The following is a 21,542-nucleotide window of genomic DNA, read 5'->3' on the forward strand; positions in this document are numbered from 1 at the left end:
CTGCCGTGATCTGTTATCAGACCTAGAGTTAGCAATGGCTCAAGGGAACTGTAGTTTTAGAACAACTTGGGTTCTAACTTGTGGACACCCCCAAGTTGGAGCCCTGCAGAGTACTCACCTCCCTCATACATATCGAACGTTTTTGTATCTGTAGCTTTCCAAGTATCATCTACAATAAAGAATGGTAAAAAATATATATATATATATCAACTGATTATATGGCAACTACACACAAAATAGTAATGTCTTAAACTGTATTTAGGTTCTAGCCATTCAGACAGCTGGAAGTACAAATTATGGATAACTTAAACAAACATAAATATGGCGAGACAGAATAATGTAAATTTTCCAACGCATTTTGTATACATAAATGTTGACATGCTTACAGCAAGATGTGCTGGAGTGTAAGGTCTATGGTTCTCAGTTTGTCGTAGAGTGATTGACAGTACAGTGCAAGGTCCTCTTAACCCGACTGCTCTAACTCTACAACCCACCCCACCTCCACCCCCCAGCCATAAGCCCCTAGGGGTAGGCAACATTTGGCATTCCAGATGTTGTGGACTACATCACCCAAAATGCTTTTACAGCCTTAATGCTAGCAAAGCATCAGGGAAGACGTAGTCCACAAGATCTGGAGTGCCGAAGGTTGCCCACCACTGGGTCTAAACCATTATTACATTACCCCTAAATATATACTAACTAAAGATTGCGACTAATATGAATAAATGGTATAATACAGCACTGACATTACCAAAAATAACAATTACATTACTATGAATAGAATTTATATTGCTATACATTAATTTAAATTGTTATACATTGGATTAACATTACTATAAATAGAAAAATAAGTTTAAGTTAAAAAAGCAAGTTAGTAAATAAGAGCAAAAGTGTTTCACTTACGGTTAATGACAACAATGTTTATTCCTCGGTCACCGTTTTGTTTTGATCCACCTAGGTAGCTAAAATGCACACAAATTGCGTTAGAAAGAACAAGATTAGAGAATGTGAGTTAGAAAGAGATCACAAGACGTATAGATAAATCGATTAGCGAGCTAGATTATAGAGAGAGGGCTAGATTGAGAGCAAGAGAGAGAGTGAGATTAAAGGAGACAGAGAGAGTGAGCAAGTTTAGAGAGAAACAGCCAGATTAGAGAGAAAGAGATTAAAGAGCAAGAATAGAAAGAAAGAGAGAGTTAGAAAGAAAGATTTGAGAACGTTTAGGGAGAGAGTGAACACAAGTAAAATCAGAAAGAGACAGAGAAATATTTCATCTTAATCTTTTTCCTAGTAAATGGTGAAGGGTTCTGTTTAATTTTACAATAGGTTTTCTTATTTCTACATATAAATTCTGATTTATAGCTGATAGCCTTTTCAGGGTCACAAGGGAAATTTTCTGGTGTATTCAAGTTTTTTGCATTCTTCTGGATCAGTTAATGAAGATTTTTTTTCATCTGCCTAAAAGGATGTAGTTATTTTTCATTTTGATATTCATGCATTTTTTAATAGAATGTATAAAAAAAAAAAAAAAAAATCCAGCAAAAAAAAAAAAGAGAAGGAAATTCTCCAAATGCCATTTTCCCCCTATATTGCTGTGTGCTTACTATTCATCGTCCAGGCAGATTATGGGTCTCACATCTTTTCCACCTCCGCTTCGCATAAGATAGGGCAGCTCATCGTTCGGACAAGGAGTCCATACTCCACACTTCTGTTTCTTAGGGGCTGGAGCTGTGCAAAAAAAACAAAACAATATTGTAACATGATGCCGTGCAACTTGCGAGAACTGATTAGGTTGTTTCAATGGCAAAAAGCCCCTATTAAAGTAGGTTACCGCTAACTATCATTGCACCTATTGCCCCTATGCGGATTCATGCCACTTCTATCAGCAAGTAACTTGGGCTTACAGTCAGAATACAAGGAGAATGACAATGGCACCCTCAATCAATAGTGTTCATTCAGGGTTAATCACAAAGTAATTTGGTAGACAGAGAGGGAGAGTAGCCCCAAGGGGGAGACTCAATGCTGATATAAATACATAAATAGAACAGTAAAATACTTAAAGGACCACTATAGTGCCAGGAAAACATACTAGTTTTCCTGGCACTATAGTGCCCTGAGGGTGCCCCCACCTTCAGGGACCCCCTCCCGCCGGGCTCTGGGGAGAGGAAAGGGGTTAAAACTTACCTTTCTCCAGCGCCGGGCAGGGAGCTCTTCTCCTCCGATCCTCCTCCTCTCCTCCCATTCGGCTGAATGCGCACGCGCGGCAAGAGCTGCGCGCGCATTCAGCCGGTCTCATAGGAAAGCATTATCAATGCTTTCCTATGGACGCTTGCGTGCTCTCACTGTGATTTTCACAGTGAGAATCACGCAAGCGCCTCTAGCGGCTGTCAGTGAGACAGCCACTAGAGGCTTTGAGGGCTGGATTAACCCATTTATAAACATAGCAGTTTCTCTGACAGCTTTAACAGCTAAATAGCTTCCTTCAGGATAATTCTAATGTGTTGGAGGTCTAATGCCCCACAGCTCAAATACTGCCACATGTATCAAAAGACTAAAAGACATTTTCACGGTCCAAGCCCATAGGTGGAGCTGATACCACCATACTGACCTCTGTCTCTAATCCAACAAGTTTGGATATAGAGACAAAACCTCTTTTTGCTTTTTATTCACAAAGTATATTCTGTCAGGAAGTCAATAGAAATTCCAAGTGACACAGTAGTGAAATGAAAACATAGCTGACTAGTGGAATTTTTCCAGTTTGGCAACTTTAGCCTAACTTTTGAAATTCGTTTGAATAACCCTGATCATGTTTCTTATACACATTTTTATATACACATCATGTTTTCTTATAAACATTTTTTTTTTTTTATAAAAGCAACAATGAACAGAAAACGAATCTCCGGTCATAGAGATGTAACCAGTTTCAAACATCACGTCATTTTTCTTCATAAAGGGGCAGTCTAGGCTCCACTACAACCACTCCAGAGTCAAGGCCAATGGTAAGTAGCCAAACCATTTTCGCATGGCCTCCATGTTTGATATAATGTCCTACTTTCACATTAGTGACACCAATTCTACCCATGTTTGGATGGAATTCATCCGCTCGCAATCTCAGCCAATTCATTTTATAGATTATAAGCGTGTTTGTATCTCTCAATATAAAATGGAACTGATTATTATATTTTGGATGAGTATCGTCCACTAAAGATATCTCACAGATGGAGGCCTAAGAAATCCAACCGTTCAAAACAGCCTGACTACTTATTATGGGAAAAAATATTTTCGCTTCGAAAAACAGAAGTCTATTAGAATTATAAATCTATTAGTAATAGCATTTCGGGTTAGGGTTACAATTTAATATTAGAGATAATATTGAGGGAACCTATATTCCTTAAAAAACTTCAATCATTATATTGAGAATATAGGTTCCTTTGCAGTCATGTGATCACTGTCCACCCACCCTTTGCTCAGTAAATGCGGAGTTAATTAAAGATAACTTACCTAGTTTCTAGCGACAAGCCTCCTCCACTGCCTCTCTGGATGTCAGCACCTAAACGCGTCATTGTCCAACTCATTGCTTCTCATAGAAGCAATTCAACAAATTACTTCTCATACAGAAGCAATGGATTGGAGAATGCATGCGCGGCACAGCACCGCACTCCTCCAATCAATGCTGATGATGATTCCAGGACCAAGTTTCACTCAGTTCTGGAGGAGGAAATGTCGCTATCGGCTGTCAGGAAGACAGCCACTAGAGGTGTGTTTAGCCAGCAATGTAAACGTTTCTACAAACCAGCAATATTTTGCTGGGTTAAAAATGATACAACCACTGTATGCTGTATGTCACCATATGCACAGAAATACTGTATATACTATCTGGGCTTTTTAAATTCCAATTCTTTACTAACTTTTTATTAATTTGAGACCCAAATTTCATTTACTATTTATTTAAATTTATATCCATAGATGTATTCACATTAATGTCTGTTTAATTAACCAACTATACCAATTATAACTAATCTCATGTTGGAATTTAAATAACATAGGTCGTCAAAATTATATACTATTGCAACTACTAAGCTCCATCCCTCTATTTCCCCACACTTTGCCCTCTTATAACATGGCAGAAAACTACTGTTGACACAGAAGAAATTAAGTGATATTTTACTTCCACCGGATGTTCGGACTGATTTACTGTATACACATTTAATGATCGCTTGATGAACCCCTTAAGGACCAAACTTCTGGAATAAAAGGGAATCATGACATGTCACACATGTCATGTGTCCTTAAGGGGTTAATGGACTTAAAACCTTTTTCCACTACCCGATATCGGCATTTGCCGAGCGGCACGCAGCGACACCATTTTGGCTCCGCTTGCGTTCCACAGTGGAACGCATAGATTACCACTCCATTAAACTTCCGGTGTGATGCGTGGGTTCCAATAGTGGTTACAGAAAACAGGAAATGATACCTGTACACACCAGGATAAAATCACCATTAATAGACTGCCTATATAAACTAATGGAACCAGGACTCAACCCACACTTCTGAAGAAGCCTCCACAGGTGAAAAGCGTAAAGTGGGACTCTTTTAAAGACATTCTACACAGATTTTTATTGTTTTTGTCAATAAATGGTACATTTTGAATTTTTCTTAAATTTACTCTATACCTTCGACTTTTATTTCCTGGTTACCATCATATTCCTAGGTGGGGATTATACCACCCATGTTGTATACACTAGAGCAAGTTCTGCTCCAGTAAATGTGAGTACATTACTTTATTTACTTCTATTTAACACCTATATGTACTTGCTTCACTATTGGATTATTTCTCCATGTCTTTTTATAAGACCTGCATATTGCACTTTGCCTGAGACTACCAAAGACGCCAACTTCTATACATATCCTTAGACGGGGATTGTTCCGTCCATGCCTATCAGCTGAGCTCTGAGTTAGCTCTGGCAAATGAGAGTGAAACCATATAAAAGCACTTGCACACTCACTCACTGAATATAGCATATTGCACTATTATCTCCCTATGTTCTTTTGTTTTTGAGGTAAATTGTATATATAACCCTGAAAAAGACTTGTGTACGTATACATTTTTTTATTTTTACTGCTTGGGGCGCCGTCTCCTCCTCCTTCTTTTTTTCTATACTCTAACTCCCACAACGCTGGGAATCCTTGTATTGGTTACTGCTGCCCAACACCACTTTAATTTCATTTCTATAGTGAGCGCCTATTCCCTCTTTCTTAAACCACTGCACCCAGACCACGTCATTGAGATTAATTGGTCTCGGTGACTTTAGTGATTAGTATTTACGAGTAGATTTAGAATTAAAGATTAGGGATGAAATTGACATTTGGGGCTTATTATTCATTTAGTAAATTGGATTCAAGTTAGAAGTTAGAAAGTTTGGGTTTGAATCTGTGTCCATACAGCAACATTATTTAAGCCATCGATCAACGAACACTTACCTTTTATTACTGGCCGCATTCCTACTTGCTGCATACTTCCAATAGCAGTCTGAATAGAGTCCTCTGGCAATATCTCTGCAAACAGATATCCCAAATACCAGGCACACACGGAAGCACACAAAAGACCTACTAGTTTTACAGTGTCTGTAAAGAGGAGTAAAAAAAAAAAAAGAGAAAAATGCACTTACTTTCCTGTTTATAACATTGGTTATCATTTAACATGTGAGTGGAAAACCCTGCAACCAAACCATGACACGATCAGATTAAATTAATATTACTCTCCGACCGATGACAGAGTGTGACTCTTACAAAGTAATCCTGCTATAGTCATGGTGCAAAACTAATGCTTGAGACATAGCCAAATGCTTAGCTAGTGTGAGCCTGCAAAGACCACATCTCATAATTCTTTTACATTTATGTCACAAGAACACGTTGGGTTATTCACTAAAGGGAGAATTCAAAGAGAATTCCTATTTAAGATCAAAATAGCAGAACTGGAAAAATGATCTAAGTTAGCAGTGCTTTGCACTCAGCTACTTTGGCCTTAAATTTAAAATTCACTTTGAATCCACACTTTAGCAACAGCGTTACTCACTAAACTTAGAACTGTGGAGTTCAATAACTCTTTGCAAATTTCAGAACAAAATAACCAAACCGGGATAACTCTCCAAGTCAGCTATTTTTCCATCTCAACAAGTTTGATGTAAAATTTCAAATTACATTATTATCTATCCACAAGTCCCAGTTTAATAAATAACAACATGCAAACAAGCAGGCATATTTCACGAGTCTGGTCACTGTACACACAAGGAAAAAATGGGCTTGCTATGTGCTTTTATTGGACATAAGGTGTGCATTTTATCATCAGACAGCAGGAAGTAATGTCACTTCCAGATGCTGATAAAAGTACCGATTTTGACCTTTGAACATTTATTCCAATTAAATGTTTATTCTAGAGCGCTCTATTGACTTTGTCAGGCAGCAAAAATATAATACAGCATAAAGCACTACAACGCACAACGATCATGAATCAGGTAGATACAAATATTACTATGTAATAGAGGCTTAGAAATAATATTGCCAAGAGAGTTAAATAACTAATTTATATCATATTTAAAGACACAAATAATCACATTAATATTTTGCCAGGTAATATCCGCTACTGTATCTCTCTTGGATTATAAGAAAAATATTTCTCATAATGTCGAGATAGTAAGAAATCAAAAAAGCTCAAGAAGACGCCCTTTCACTACTTCGAAATATTATTTACTAAAATAATAATATTTGCTAAACAAAGTGACATATACAAGATGGTATCTAACAAGGCAGGTTATATCAGACGGGACAGAGGCAGAGGAAAAAATAAGAGAAAAACCTGTTTTGCTACTCTTACACATTTGCTAGCATGCAAATAAGGCTTGGGTACTTATTTAAAAATTGTGGAAACATTGTGCTTCCTTGTACAAACAGCCTACCATGATACAACCTTTGTTATACACACAAGCAGCCTCTCACACACAACTACCATAACTCAGATGAAGTCATGCACGCAATAACCATCATGTATGCAGTTAACACCACACACAATGCCCATCACACACATGCAGTGCCTTAACTCTGAGCTATGACAATAACACGAAAACTGCCACACATTCATACACACAACCTTTGTCACACATCTTCGAGGTAGGTAACAGAGACCGGTGAAGAGACAAAGGATATACAAGTGGAAAGAGAGGAACGGAGGTTGGTGAACTGAAGTGGATGAATGATGGATGTCGGATGGAAAAACCTGGCTAGAAAGGGAGAAGAGAGTCTGGCAGAGAGAAGAACTAAGAGACCTGGAGACAAAAATCTGACAAATCAAAATGGTGTTGGGGATCGGTGTTTCAGGAGATATAAATAAAGACACTGCCAGGTATTAGTGTATAACATCCATGTTTCAGGAGATACAGGAAGGAAGTACACACCGCAACAGGAAACATGTGCAATAGAGAATAAACCATAGAGTTAGTTGCATGTAAACCAAACATAACATCCATAACATCTCCCTCTTTTAGTATTAATAAATCAACATTTTGAAACATTGTCCTTGTAATAACATTCTAGAGGTTAAGTCTCTCAGGTGGTTGTGAATGTCTGCCACTACGAGTGAAGACTGGTCCAGGTTGTGCAAATAGTCTTTTAGCCCTCTCTGAGGTTACTGGACTCTTCCCACCACTTACTAGTATGCTTTGAACTTGACTGCTGTCAGGTCCTGCTTGTTCAGTGCTGTCATTAGTACTAGTCTGTGGTATCACTTCTGTACACTCTTTACTGCCGACATGTGAGTGTGTCCTCGGAATACCAGGTGTGTCTGGCTTGTCAACTGGATATTGAGAATCGGGCTTCTCGACCACTCGCAGATCCACACGATTGCGTCGGTAGAGAGTTCCTTCGATATCCACAAGGTAAGAGCGTGGTGCAAGTTTTTGCAGACAGTTTCCCATTCTCCAGCGACTTGTTTCGATCTCCCAGAAGGTTTCATATGGATTTGTTCACCAATATTCAGTTCAGGTAAATCCCTAGCAGATGAGTCATATCTAGCCTTGAACACTTGCCTCTTAAGTCGTAACTTTTCTGGTACACCTTGTATCACAGTAGCTTGTTGGCTACTGGTAAGTAGGTCTTTAATCTCCTTGACATCAGTCTCTGTGCCGGACTACTATCCATACCCTCTGTTGGAGTGTTTCTCTGTTGGATGGCTTTCCATGGGTCTTTACCATCACTTTTTTGTATAAATTATTCACTATTTTCACAGCGGATTCAGCTTTGCCATTAGCTTGTGAATGGTGTGGTGAAGAAGTCACTTGCTCAAACTCCCATTCAGTAGCAAATTTCCTGAACTATAAGCTTGCAAACCGAGGACTATTATCAGAAATCACTTTAGTTGGTTGGCCATGACGTGCAAATTGCGCCTTGCATCGCTTAATTGTAGTTTCAGTGGACAGATCAGGAAGCAGTTCAATTTCCCAGAAGTCTGAGTAAAAATCAACTAAGAACAGGTACTCTTTTCCAGCATAGTTGAATAAATCCATACTGACAATCTGCCAAGGACGTGTAGGTATCCCACTTCTTACACCATGTTTCAGGAGATATAAATAAAGACGCTGCAAGCTATTAGTGTATAGCAGCCATGTTTCAGGAGATACAGAAAGGAAGTACACACCCCAACAGGAAATACGTGCAATAGAGAATAAACTATAGAGTTAGTTGCATGTAAACCAAACATAACATCCATAATAATCGGGGTACACGGGCCAATACAGACTGGTAGAAAAAATCAAATAAAAGGAGATGTGGGATGTGCTTTAAAACTGCAACTGAACTTTGCCGTAATAAAAATAGACCCGTACACACTACAAAGTAAAAATATTGTAGAAAATAATAAACAGTTAACCAATAAAGTGTCACACCCACCTGGGGAATTTGCAGAGATGATGGAACCCAGTTGCAGTGGAACAGCACTCCCTTACTATAACGACCCTCAGGAGCACCTGGAAGTGGAGACAGGGTCCCAAAGGGCCTGTGGTGGCGTGGAGGCCTTTAATGGGAAGAAGCAAAATGAAGAATCCAAGGAAACAGGAGCAGGGGATGTAGAAAGAACACTGCAGTTAGGCAGCAGATAGAAGTAGCCGATTAACCTGGAGTCAGGTCAGGAAGCAGGCAGGAATAATCAACCGGAGAATCAAGGATCAGTAACCAGGCACATTGGCTGATAATCAATAGGCAGGTATATAGAGACAAGCAAAATAGCCAAGAACTTACTGGAAGGTGTGCTTGGTTTAAATTGGTGGCAGGGATCACATGACCGGCCACCTCCCACCAGTAGGTGGAGCACACAGGATCTATATAAAGAAGTCAGGGACTCGGTGCCATCTTGCTTTACTCCATAATCCCTGACCTGTTCCTCCCTCATGGATCTGCAGCTCTCCTCTTCCTCTTTGTGCAGAACGCCGGGTGAGGGGTCTGCAGGAGCGCGCGAGTACCGCGACTCTGTTGCGAGGTCGTTGCGGGCGCCCATGGGAGTGCCGTGACAGAGCCCCCTCCATAGGCGTGACCTTAGGGCGCGAAATAGAGTTGGCCGACCAGGGTGTCTTCTGTGGAAAGCTTTAATCTTGGCAGGTGCATGGACACTCCTGGCCTGCTCCCAAGATCGTTCCTCTGGGCCATACCCTTTCCAGTGGATGCGATACTCCAAGACACCCCTACGACATCTGGAGTCGAGGATCTACCGGACCTCAAATTCCTCAGAGCCATCAACAACCACTGGAATGGGTAGAGTAATGTTACGGGAAGAGAATCAGTCGGGTTTCCATGGTTTTAGGAGGGATACATGGAAAACTGGATGTAACTGGTAGGTGGAAGGGAGACCTAAACGGACAGCTACAGGAGATATGATTTCACTGATAGTGAAAGGGCCTATGTAGCATGGTCCAAGTTTCCGTGAAGGACAGTACAAATGCATATGTTGTGTGGATAACCAGACTTTGTCCCCTGGCACATAGGTGGGTGCTGGTGACCTTCTTCTGTCTGCATATCCTTTGTAGCGTTGTTGTGCTACTTTCAGGGTTTGTTGCAACATACGTCTCTGAGTTTGTTCAGACGTGAGGCTACATTAGGCACGGTGTTGGGACAAGGGAGTTTAGGAAAGGCACATGGATGAACCCCATTGTTGGCATAAAACGGTGTCATCTTGATGGAGTGATGTATATGGTTGTTATAGGAGAATTCAGCAGTGGGTAGTAGAGATAGCCAATCATCCTGGACATGTGTAGTAAAGCAGCAAAGATATTGTTCTAAAGTTTGGTTGGTGCGTTCTGTTTAGCCATTGGTTTGAGGGTGGAAAGCTGAGGATAAACAGGGTTGAATTCTTAGGTGATGACAGAAATGGGACCAGAAGCGGGAGGTGAATTAAAAAACCTCGGTCAGTGATGATGGTTTGAGGCAATCCATGTGGACGAAATACATTTTGCAGGAATAAGGAAGCCGTCTTGGAAGCAGATGGAGTTCCGATGGAGGGAATAAGGTGCACCATTTTTGTAAATCTATCCACTACCACCATGATGGTATTGTGTTTGTGTGATAGAGTTAGATCCACAATAAAATCCATAGCTATGTTGATCCATGGCCTTTGAGGAACTGCAGGAGGTTGTAATAGACCCTCTGGTTTTCCTTTTGGAATCTTTGATTGGGCACATATATTGCATGAGAGGACATAGTCCCTGATGTCTGTCTTAATAGAAGGCCACCAATAACAACGGCTAATGTTTTAGAGTGTCTGAAAAACTTCTCTGTGGCCAGCCGAGAGGGTGTCATGGAATTGGCTAATGACCTCGGACTGGAGTGAGGGTGGTACATACAACTGTTCGTCGTGGTACCATAGTCCTTGTTTCTGAATTAGGGGAGGAGTTGTCATGGGTGGTTGGACCGCTAGGTTTGGTATGCGGTCTGGGAGTGAGACTTGTATAGCAAGAAATTGATGTGGAGACAGAATGGTGTCTTGGTTTGGGTTTGTTGAATCCGTCTTTTCGTATATGGGTGATAGGGCATCAGCCTTTTTATTCTTTGATCCATTGCATTAAATAATTTGTAGATTGGATCTGGAGAAGAATAAGGCCCAGCGGGCTTGGTGGGGACATAATCTTTTGGCAGCACGAAGATATTCTAGATTACAATGGTCTGTATATACCGTGATGGTTAGAGGAGCTCCCTCAAGTAGGTGGCTCCATTCTTTTAAAGTTTTCTTGACAGCAAGAAGTTCTCGCTCACCTACATCGTAGTTTTGTTCTGCAGGTGATAGTTTACTAGAGTAAAAGGCCACGGGATGTAATCGTTTCTCGTTTCTTTTGGATAGGACTCCACCAATAGCAATATCGGAGGCGTCAACCTCAAGAAAAAATGCCTTTATGATATTGGATTGTATGAGGATAGAAGCTTGGGTAAAAAGTTATTTACATTTTTTTAAAGCCTCTTGGGCTTGAGTGGTCCAGGTAAACCGTTCCTGTTTTTTGTTTAAGGCTGTTATGGGAGCACATACCTGGAAAAAAACTCTAATGAAACGCCTATAAAAGTTGGCGAATCCCATGAATCGCTGTACGGATTTCTTGTCTTTGGGTATTGGCCATTCCAATACGGCAGTGATCTTACTAGGATCCATTTGTATTTGCCCAGGGGTAATTACATATCCCAAGAATAGAACAAAAATCTCCTCTCCGGAGAGTGTGTGTTACATAAAAGGAATTTGTGGTGAAATCGGTGTATAGCAGCTCTAAACACTGATGTGGATTACCCATTATTCCACATGCAATTAATACAGAAGGTGGGTTTGGTATATAGTTAACATATACCTTAAGTGGAGTGCTCTGTGTGTTGAGGGATTGTTTTATAAAATCTTGCTTGAATCGTATACGTCAAGTACAGATATGAAAGATATAAAAAAAATGCACAATATAGTGCAGATTGTCAAACACTGTGGATTAAGTGAGGTAAAGAATGGGTCACTCACATTTTAATGAGCCTATATTTTTGGCTCTGTAAATAAGACTGGTATGCTTTTAGGGCAGCATGCCACCACTGTTTCTTGCTGGAACTTTTCCTCCAGAAAGATAAAAACAATCAAGACATCCAATGTGTAGTATAGTTGTAGAGGTATTATAGATAAATATGAAAAGGTAATGAGCTCACCATTTTCAGAGCCTTAAGGGCTCTGAGGGTGGTATGCTTTGTGCCACTCTAGGGGGGGTGGCACTTCCCCCAATGAAGGTACCTGAGGCTTCAATTGACTTAGTATAAAATCTAGTTTATTAATACATACAGTATTTAAAATCTGAAGTCCTGATAGCCAATACGCGTTTCATTCCTCCTGGAGCTTCCTCAGTCAGCTGTAGCTTGATCCTCTGTACCTTCTGCCTTTTAAATGTCTCTTGGATCTTCCCTTGAGTTCACATTTGGAGTTCAATTTTCTAATTAACCAATCCTTTGTGTCCTTAGTTCTTAGTCCCACATAGAATTATAATCACCTGTATTTCCCTTATTTTGATTGGTGAATGGGGAGGTCATCCTATGATTTCAAATTCCATTGGTGGTTTAATGGTTGGCGGAATTGTGCGCCCGGTGTCTCTAGCTGCTAAGTCTCATCCTAGGATAGCAGAAAGTGTACTATACCTATAATTATACCTAATAGGTGCCCCTGAAGGCACAGCATAGGTACTCTTTTACTCTTAAACAGCTTGATACTAAGGCTTGTCAGTCAGTACTTGCTACAAATTAGGTGCCCTCGAAGGCACAGTTTAGCACTCTCGTTACAATTACCAAGCTACAACTCAAGCTATCTTGTTTTTAGGTATGCAGTTAGGTATGCAGTTAGGTATGCAGTTCGAGCTTAGGATAGCATAAACTGTACTGGGTCTGAGATACTTATAACTACAGATAATAGGTGCCCTTGAAGGCACAACATAGATATTCACATGGGCTGCACAGCCAGTACCTGCTACAAATTAGATGCCCACGAAGGCACCGTTTAGTACTCCAGTAATAATCATTAAGCTTACCTGCTATTAATTAGGTGCCCACAAAGGCATAGTTTAGTATACCTGTATCAATTATCAAGCTAAACCTTGAGAGTTCCATAGCATTCAGGTTAATACATTACAGACTATCTAATACAGTATATGTTTTTGCTGCTGATACTCTAGTTTAACCAGTTACAGTAGCAAGTACGAGATACATTTATTGCTAACCTTTACCATTAGTTTAGCTGATTGACCACACAACTGAAGTAAACTAGAATCTAGAAACATATATATATTTCTCTCTTTTTTTCTTTTCTTTTTCCCATAGGCAGGGGTGTATTTGCCGCGAGGCAAACAAGGCATTTGCCTTGGGCGGCATTTTCCAGGGGGCGGCAAAAAAAGCCGCCCCCAAACGCCCAGGGCAAATGCCTTGTTAGCCTTGCGGCTAACAGACACCCTGGGCTGGTGGCTGCTGGGCGGGCGGGCGGCTGGCGAGGGAGCACTTCCTCTGAGCTGTCTGCTCAGCTCCCTCGCGCGCCGCAGAGTGAGGCTGGGAGCCGGAATATGACGTCATATTCCGGCTCCGCCTCCCAGCCTCACTCTGCGGCGCGCGAGGGAGCTGAGCAGATAGCTCAGAGGAAGTGCTCCCTCGCCAGCAACCAGCCCAGCAGCCCGACCGGCAGCCCCACTAGACCCCAGGGAGAGGGAGAACCCCCCCCAGCATTCCCAAAGGTAAGGAGGCTGGGGGGGTAAATTAAAAAAAAAAAAAACGAGTTAATGTGAGTGAGTGTGTCTGTTAGTGTGTGTGTGTGTGTGTGTGTGTGTCTGTTAGTGTGTGAGTGTGTCTGTTAGTGTGTGTGTGTGTGTGTGTGTGTGTCTGACTGTGTGTGTCTGTTAGTGTGTGAGTGTGTCTGTTAGTGTGTGTGTGTGTGTGTGTCTGTTAGTGTGTGTGAGTGTGTCTGTTAGTGTGTGTGAGTGTGTCTGTTAGTGTGTGTCTGTTAGTGAGTGTGAGTGTGTCTGTTTGTCTGTTAGAGTGTGTGTGTGTGAGAGTGTGTCTGTTAGAGTGTGTGTGTGTCTGACTGTGTGTGTCTGTTAGTGTGTGTATGTCAGTGTGTGTGAGTGTGTCTGTTAGTGAGTGTGTGAGTGTGTCTGTTAGCAGCTAACAGACACACTCACACACTCACTAACAGACACACTCACTAACAGACACACTCACACTCACTAACAGACACACTCATACACTCACACACACACACTGACAGATACGCATCCATTAGCTAACAGTTAGCTAATGGATGCGTATCTGTCAGTGTGTGTGTATTTAGAAGGCGGGGGAAGGGTTGGGGGGGGGGTGGGGGTGAGGGGGGCGCCTGAGTTTTGTCCTGCCTAGGGCAGCACAAAACCAAGATACACCCCTGCCCATAGGGTCTATCAATTTATATACAATTAGCACGCTAGTACCTTTTTCTCACTGTGTGATACTTATAGATATATCTTTCTTTTAAATATAATAATAAAAAACAAGTTTTACATTTCATTTCATTTTCGTTTTATTTTCATTGGTATATATCTGTAGGCAATGTTGTAAATTAAAGAAAACACTTACTACCAAGTGTTATTCCCTTAAAAAGCCTGCATCGTAGAGCTCACTTTTCTAACCTAAAATTAACCCCTCCTTGACCTTAACCATAAACAGCTTTAACGCTGCGTGAATCTACACAGCTGCATACATTCACTATATTCACATTTGCAAACACAATACATTACAAACAGAACTATGCACTAAATACATACATATTTTCAAATTCGGTTGTCAAATTTTAATACATTTTTTAGATTATTATTTTTTTTTTAATGTCCAGTTAATAAATCCATTACACTTACTTTATCTGTGTTTTTTGTTTGTTTGTATGTTTAATTTTTAGGTGGGGGGTGGGGGGGGAGTGGGGGTGGGGGGGGGGGGGGGGGGGGGAAGAAGGGGACACTTTAGAATTCACCTGGCATGTAAACCCAGCCGTTTTTTGACGTGCATGCCCTTGCTACAGGAGTCAACATGCAACCACATGACCATGGAGAGACAATACATGAACTTATATGATTATGATCATTATAACAAATGCTTTGTTTACTATTATGCAAAGGAATGCAAGGTTTTAAGAGTAAGTTGAAACAATGGTAATACACGACCGCCTTTTACAGAAATGCAAATACAGGTGAACAGATATTGCCCAATGTCCATTAGTATTTTGCCATTACTCGAAAGGTTTTGCTATTTATGTGTATGTGTGTACTTGTCAATGTGTGTGCCTTTATGCTTGTATCTATGAAGGTGTGTACCAGGGCATGTATGTCTTTATATATGTGTCTGTGAGTGTGTATTTTATTTTTATCTGTGAGTGCATATATATCTATGCTTTTATCTGTGAGTATACATTTGTGTCAGTGGCATACATACCGTGGTGGCAGGGGTCACTGCGACCGGGCCTGTCACTCCAGGGGGCCTGGCCTCCCTGCGAACCACCGGGGCCGCACGTTCAAGGGGGCCACCCGATGGCGATGAATTTCTAGGGGGCCTGGTCAGTGCTGCAGTGTTTTAACAGCGCGATCAAGGCCCCCTGTGATTACATCAAAGCTGGGAGGAAGTGACTGCCCGTCACTCCTCACAGCTATCAGAGAGAGCCACCACTGGACGCCAGGGAAAGTCACCCTCCTGCACCTAAAAGGCAGGAAACAGGAGGGTGACTTAAACATTTTGTATATATGTGGTTTTGTTTCTATGTATGTGTGTATGTGTGTGTATGGGTCTGTGTGTGTATGTGTGTGTCTCTGTATATGTGTGTGTGACTATGTGTATATGTGTGTCTATTTATGTATGTGTCTGTCTGTATGTGTGTGTGTATGTGTCTGTCTGTGTGTGTCTGTGTGTATGTATGTGTGTGTCTCTGTATGTATGTGTGTATGTGCCTGTATGTGTGTTTGTCTGTCTGTATGTGTCTATCTGTAAGTATGTGTGCCTGTCTGTTTGTATGTATGTGTGTGTCTGTCTGTATGTCTTTGTATGTATGTGTGTCTTGTGTATGTGTGTATGTGTCTGTCTGTCTGTGTCTCTGTATGTATGTGTCTGTGTTTGTCTCTCTATGTATGTATGTGTGTATGTATATGTATGTATGTCTGTATGTCACATGCGCACACTGCGCCACACACACACACACACACACACACACAAACATTACACTCCTCACACACACTACACTCCTCAAACACTGCACCCCTCAGAGACAACACTGCACCCCCTCCACACACACACACACACTACATCCCTCACACACTGCACCCCTCAGACACAACACTGCACCCCACACACACTCTGCCCCTCACACACACAATGCACTCCTCACACACACACTGCATTCCTCCCTTACAAACACTGCTCCCCTCACACACACACACACACACACACACATCACACCTCACACGCAAACACTGCATTCTTCAGACACTGCACCCCACACACATACACTACACTCCTCACACACACTGCATCCCTCAGACACAACACTGCAACCCACACACTACACACCTTCCACATACACTGCACCTCTCACAAACACACACAGTACCTTTCACAAACACATTGCACCCCAAACACTCACACTGCACCCCTTACACACACTGCAGTCCTTACACAGACTGCACCCCTACACATCCTGTGATCCACATACAAACACTGCAACCTTCATACCCACTGCATGCCTCATACACACTGCATGCCCTTCAGACACTACATCTCTTATGCACACATTCTGCATCTGCTATAAACACTCTAGATGCACACATTAGATTCCTTATATGCAAAAACACACACTAAGTTTCCTAAACACGGACTCTACAGCTTCTACACACATCATATGTCACCTACACACATACACTACAGCCCCTATGCACACAATTGCTGCATCCCCTATGCACACACTACAGAACCCATACAGCCCCTAGTAAAACACACTACACTACAACCCCTAGTCACACACATTACACCACAAACACAAAACAACTGAAACTGACGTATTTACACAAATACACTACAATCAGCTTACTCTACACACATGCAATCCCAATAGAAACCTCCAAACATACGCACTATACTTTTTCCTGGCCCTTTTGTCCTCTGAAATCCCACTTATTGAGACACTAGAGACAAGTCACAAGCAAACACAGCGCAAGTGTGTCCTTAACCCTCTTGTGCTGCTCAGAACAAATACAACGCAGCACAAATGGATTAATGAAACACTTTGCCCGGGCCCAATTTTTTTGCCAGTCCGGCACTGCTGCAAGCTCTTTGTATGCAGCACTGAAGGCCACCCTCCAATCTAACTACAGCTCTTTATACACACGTAATGCAACCTCTGTTTTTTTTTACTATGGGTGTTAGTGGGGGGCAGCTCTAGCAAAGTCTAGAGCCGCCACTGGATCCAACTTTAGCAAAAGCAATGCGCCATGAAATTACTGGGCCTTGTTTTACTCCCAGTCCGGCCCTGGTACAGGGTACTTGGTACACTCTGTAGCATAACAGTCAGGGCAAATTAACATAGGGGCTGATGGAGCTGCAGCTCCAGGCCCATGCCTATGGAATATGCCCAGTTATTTTGAAAGAAAAATAAAGGGGGAGGGGGGGGGGGATTTCCACTATTCTTCTGCTCTTTTTTAAGTATGGAAACTTAAGAGGGATGTAGGGGAACAAAACTTGTGTGGACTGGCTGACAATTAAATGAGTTAGGGTAAAACTGACTTTACGCACTATGCAAATGTTTTTGCTGCTTCAGTCTCTCTAACTCTATGGCATGTTCCCTGTCTTCTCCACTCACTTAATACACTTTTTCTCTGTCCCAAACTGTTTAACAGAACTTCTGCCTGCTAATAACAAGTTTAGGAGAGGAGTGCTAGGGGATAGTCCTTAGAAAGCGTAGAGCTAGCTCATCATTAGATGCATTTATGCTGTCTGCATAGTATGCCCTTGGTTGGTCATCCTGAATGATTGGCAGGCAGCCTGACGTGCATTCACGCCAGGCTGACCATCTAATTCGTCATGCAGACACGCCCCCATGTTGGGCATGTTTTGTCCCTTTGGGTGGTTCTGGTTACGTGATTCACATCAGTGGCCCACCCTTTTACCACGCCCACTGAAATCCTACTTTACCGGACAATGTTAAGGTTTATGGATTTACTTGAAAGATAAAAAGAGAGATGTTGGCATATGGTATGTGTTTTCTGATCGCTATATCCTGTGTTTCCATCCAGCACCATCTCTACCATAAACATGACGCTTGCAAGGTTTAACTGTTTTAGTGTTTTCTGTCGATGAGATTCTGTAATTAGGCCCATCATAATTGTCAGCACCAGGCCCAATGGGCTCTTAATCTGGCCCTGATAACAGTTGTAATAATGTTGTTAATTACACATTAAACCCCCAAGTAATACAGCTGCTGAGGTGAATATCTTAGCCATGTAGTAAGCATTATATAAAACAAAAATATTTTAATGGTTGTACTGGTGGATTCTGCAGCATAAGATTACCCTTTTAGCCACCACTCCTCTTTTGCACATAGCTCAACCGGCTAGACAACATAAAGACGGAGGTGGGGTCACTGCAGTACTTAATAATAAAACCATAATTACCAATTTACTGTGCTGCTAACCTTTCACCCAGCTCCTCATAACAGGATAAACCATGTGCCAAATAGTGAAAGAAATGAAGGCAGCACTACAAGATGCAAAGTCGCACAAACCAGTGCACATAGAATTTCATTTAAAGGACCAGAAGCTACAGATGTTTGGAGATGCTCCTATATCAAAGAAATATACCCATGTATATACAGTAAATAGAGATGAATCTTAATGACCCAGTATAACCCCCTACTGAAGAGAGCTTGCCCAACGTCAAAGGAGTCCAATGAGAGGTCAGTGTGAAATGAGCTACTGACATGACTCCTCCCCACAGCCAATCACTGTCTGTCTATTATCTACCACCTTTCTCCTTAGTAAAATATTGTACTGATAAGGGCAGTGGTTGACTGTGAGGCGGGCCAAGTTAGCAACTTAGTTCACACTGATCTCTCACTGGCTGAGCTACAAGGCATTCATTACAATCAGGAACAGATTTAGGAAAAGAGGAGGCGTGGCTAAAGGGGTGGAGTTATGACGAAGTAAAAAAAAAAAACTTTATTTTTAAACAAAACTTAATAAATTTGAACAGGGAGAAAAATAAAGCATGAATTTGAGTCCAAAACCAGACTTCAGTTTGTTCCTTTAAGACTGGAATATCATTATGGCAGATGTAGTTCTACAACAAATGGGGATCTGCCTTTGGTCATATGTTGAACAGCCAAGGGTCACCTCTCTAAAAAAAATTAGGTAGTGTTCTCAACTTTCCAGATGAGCACTCATGCAATACTAAGACCAATTTCTAGAATGAGAACAATATAAGTGGACTGAATCCAAGAAGGAAGTTAATCCGGACTTTCTAGTTTAAATACCAGCTGTATCCAGTACACACACAGATGCATACAAAGTCCAAGAGCAAGGCATGACAGTCTGTACTATGCCAGCTCTTGTAAGCTAGAATCTTGTGCCCGTCATTGAAGTGATCAGACAATAGTTATACTTTCTATGAAAATGGTATGAATGTGGCGTGTGAGTTACTGCAATATTTTCCATTGTAATATGATGTTTAATCTCGCTAAATGCATCAATAATTTTAACACCATTAACTTGTACTTTATATAGACATGGTCTAAGGTGCTACTACATGGGCAAAAGTGTCGGGACACCTGACCATTACACCAACAGAGATTTTTATGATAATACAATATAGATACATGGATAATAATATGTACTTACCCCCCCACCACAGTTTTGCCCATTCGCTCAGTAGAGCATTTGTGTGGTCAGGCATTGATATTGGACAAGAAGGCCTGGCTTGCAATCTCCATTTAAGTTCATCCCAAAGGTGTTCAATATGATTGAGGGCAGGGCTCTGTGTGGGTCAGTTGAGTTCTTTCACACCAAATTCATCCAACCATGTCTTTAAAACTCCTTAAGGACACATGACATGCGTGACATGTCATGATTCCCTTTTATTCCATAAGTTTGGTCCTTAAGGGGTTAAGGACCTTGCTTTGTTCACTAGGGCACAGTCATGGTGGAATAGAAAAAAACCTTCCCCAAACTATTCCCACAAAATTGGAAGCATAGTGTTGTCTGGAAGTAAAGAGACAAGCTCAAACCATGAAAAACAGCCCCATACCATTATCCCTCCTCCACCAAACTTTAGAGTTGGCACAATGCAGTCAGGCAGGTAAAATCCTCCTGGCCGGCGCCAGACTCACCCATCAGACTGCCAAACAGAGAAGGATGATTTGTCACTCCACAGAACATGTTTACACTGTTCCAGAGTCCAGTGGTGGCGTATATTACACCACTCGATCCAACACTTGGCATTATACTTGGTGATGGGAGGCTTGCATGGAGCTCCTCAGCCATGGAAACCCATTCCACAAAACTGACACAGCATGGTTTTTGTCCTGTTATTAATGCCAATGGAAATTTGGAACTCTTTAGCTATGGAATCAGCAGAGTGTTGGTGACTTTTATGCACCATGCACCTCAACACTGAGTGACCCCTCTCTGTGACTTTATGTGGTCTTCCGCTACGTGGCTGAGTTGCTGCTGTTCCAAAACACTTCCACTTTCCAATAATGCCACTTACAGTTGACCTTTGAATATCTAGTAGGGATAACATTTCATAAATTGACTTATTGCAAAGATTGTATCCTATCACAGTATCATGCTTTAATTCACTGAGCAACAACCCATCTTTTCACAAATATTTGTAAATGCAGACTGGATGGCTAGGTGCTTGATTTTTTTTACCACTGTGAAAACAGGTCTTTTTGAAACACCTGAATTCAATAATTAAGGATTCTAATATTTTTGTCCATATAGTGTATGTATATTGCTGCCATTTAGGTGTCATACTTTTAAAGATCAATCTTTGGCAGTTACGACATTGAGATTGCCAGTACCATGTTTAGCTTGCAGATAATGTTTAATATTAGAAGTCTTCCATTATGTTCTATCCTGCTGTTGAATTAAAAATAAGAAAGCTATTGAGCTTTTCAGGAAATCACTACAGCTATTATGAATGAGAGGCCCTGTTGTAGGAACTCCTTGCATCACAACATTTGCAAGGTTTTTATCAAAGGGACACTACCATGTGAGTTAACATTTCCTTGTCAAGGTTATAGTAGAAGGTGATCCCCTCTACCCAGTAAATTTCCCATGCTCTTAGCATTTATTTACCTTAATTTAGCATCATCTGTAATCCCTAAAATGCTAGTAACTATCATTAACAATTATCAGCAGCTGCCATGATACAAATTGGAATGTTTATAGGCTGGTTATAAAAGGCTGTTTCTCTAACATATCCCACAGGGATTAATTAAATGGCAA

At 41.3% G+C, this 21,542-nt stretch overlaps 1 protein-coding gene across 1 annotated transcript in view; it reads right to left on the bottom strand.

Moving 5' to 3' along the window:
• FAM3B (FAM3 metabolism regulating signaling molecule B) overlaps positions 1–21,542 on the bottom strand; it is a 61,890-nt gene that overhangs the window by 17,736 nt on the left and 22,612 nt on the right. The window contains exons 2-5 of the mRNA XM_063442440.1: positions 5,482–5,625; positions 1,605–1,728; positions 904–962; positions 119–169 (exon numbers count right to left, since the gene is read on the bottom strand). Coding sequence (XP_063298510.1) covers positions 119–169; positions 904–962; positions 1,605–1,728; positions 5,482–5,625 — 378 coding nt within the window. The remainder of the gene's footprint in view (positions 1–118; positions 170–903; positions 963–1,604; positions 1,729–5,481; positions 5,626–21,542) is intronic.

Source organism: Pelobates fuscus, chromosome 1, assembly GCF_036172605.1.
Source record: "Pelobates fuscus isolate aPelFus1 chromosome 1, aPelFus1.pri, whole genome shotgun sequence".
NCBI lineage: Eukaryota > Metazoa > Chordata > Amphibia > Anura > Pelobatidae > Pelobates > Pelobates fuscus.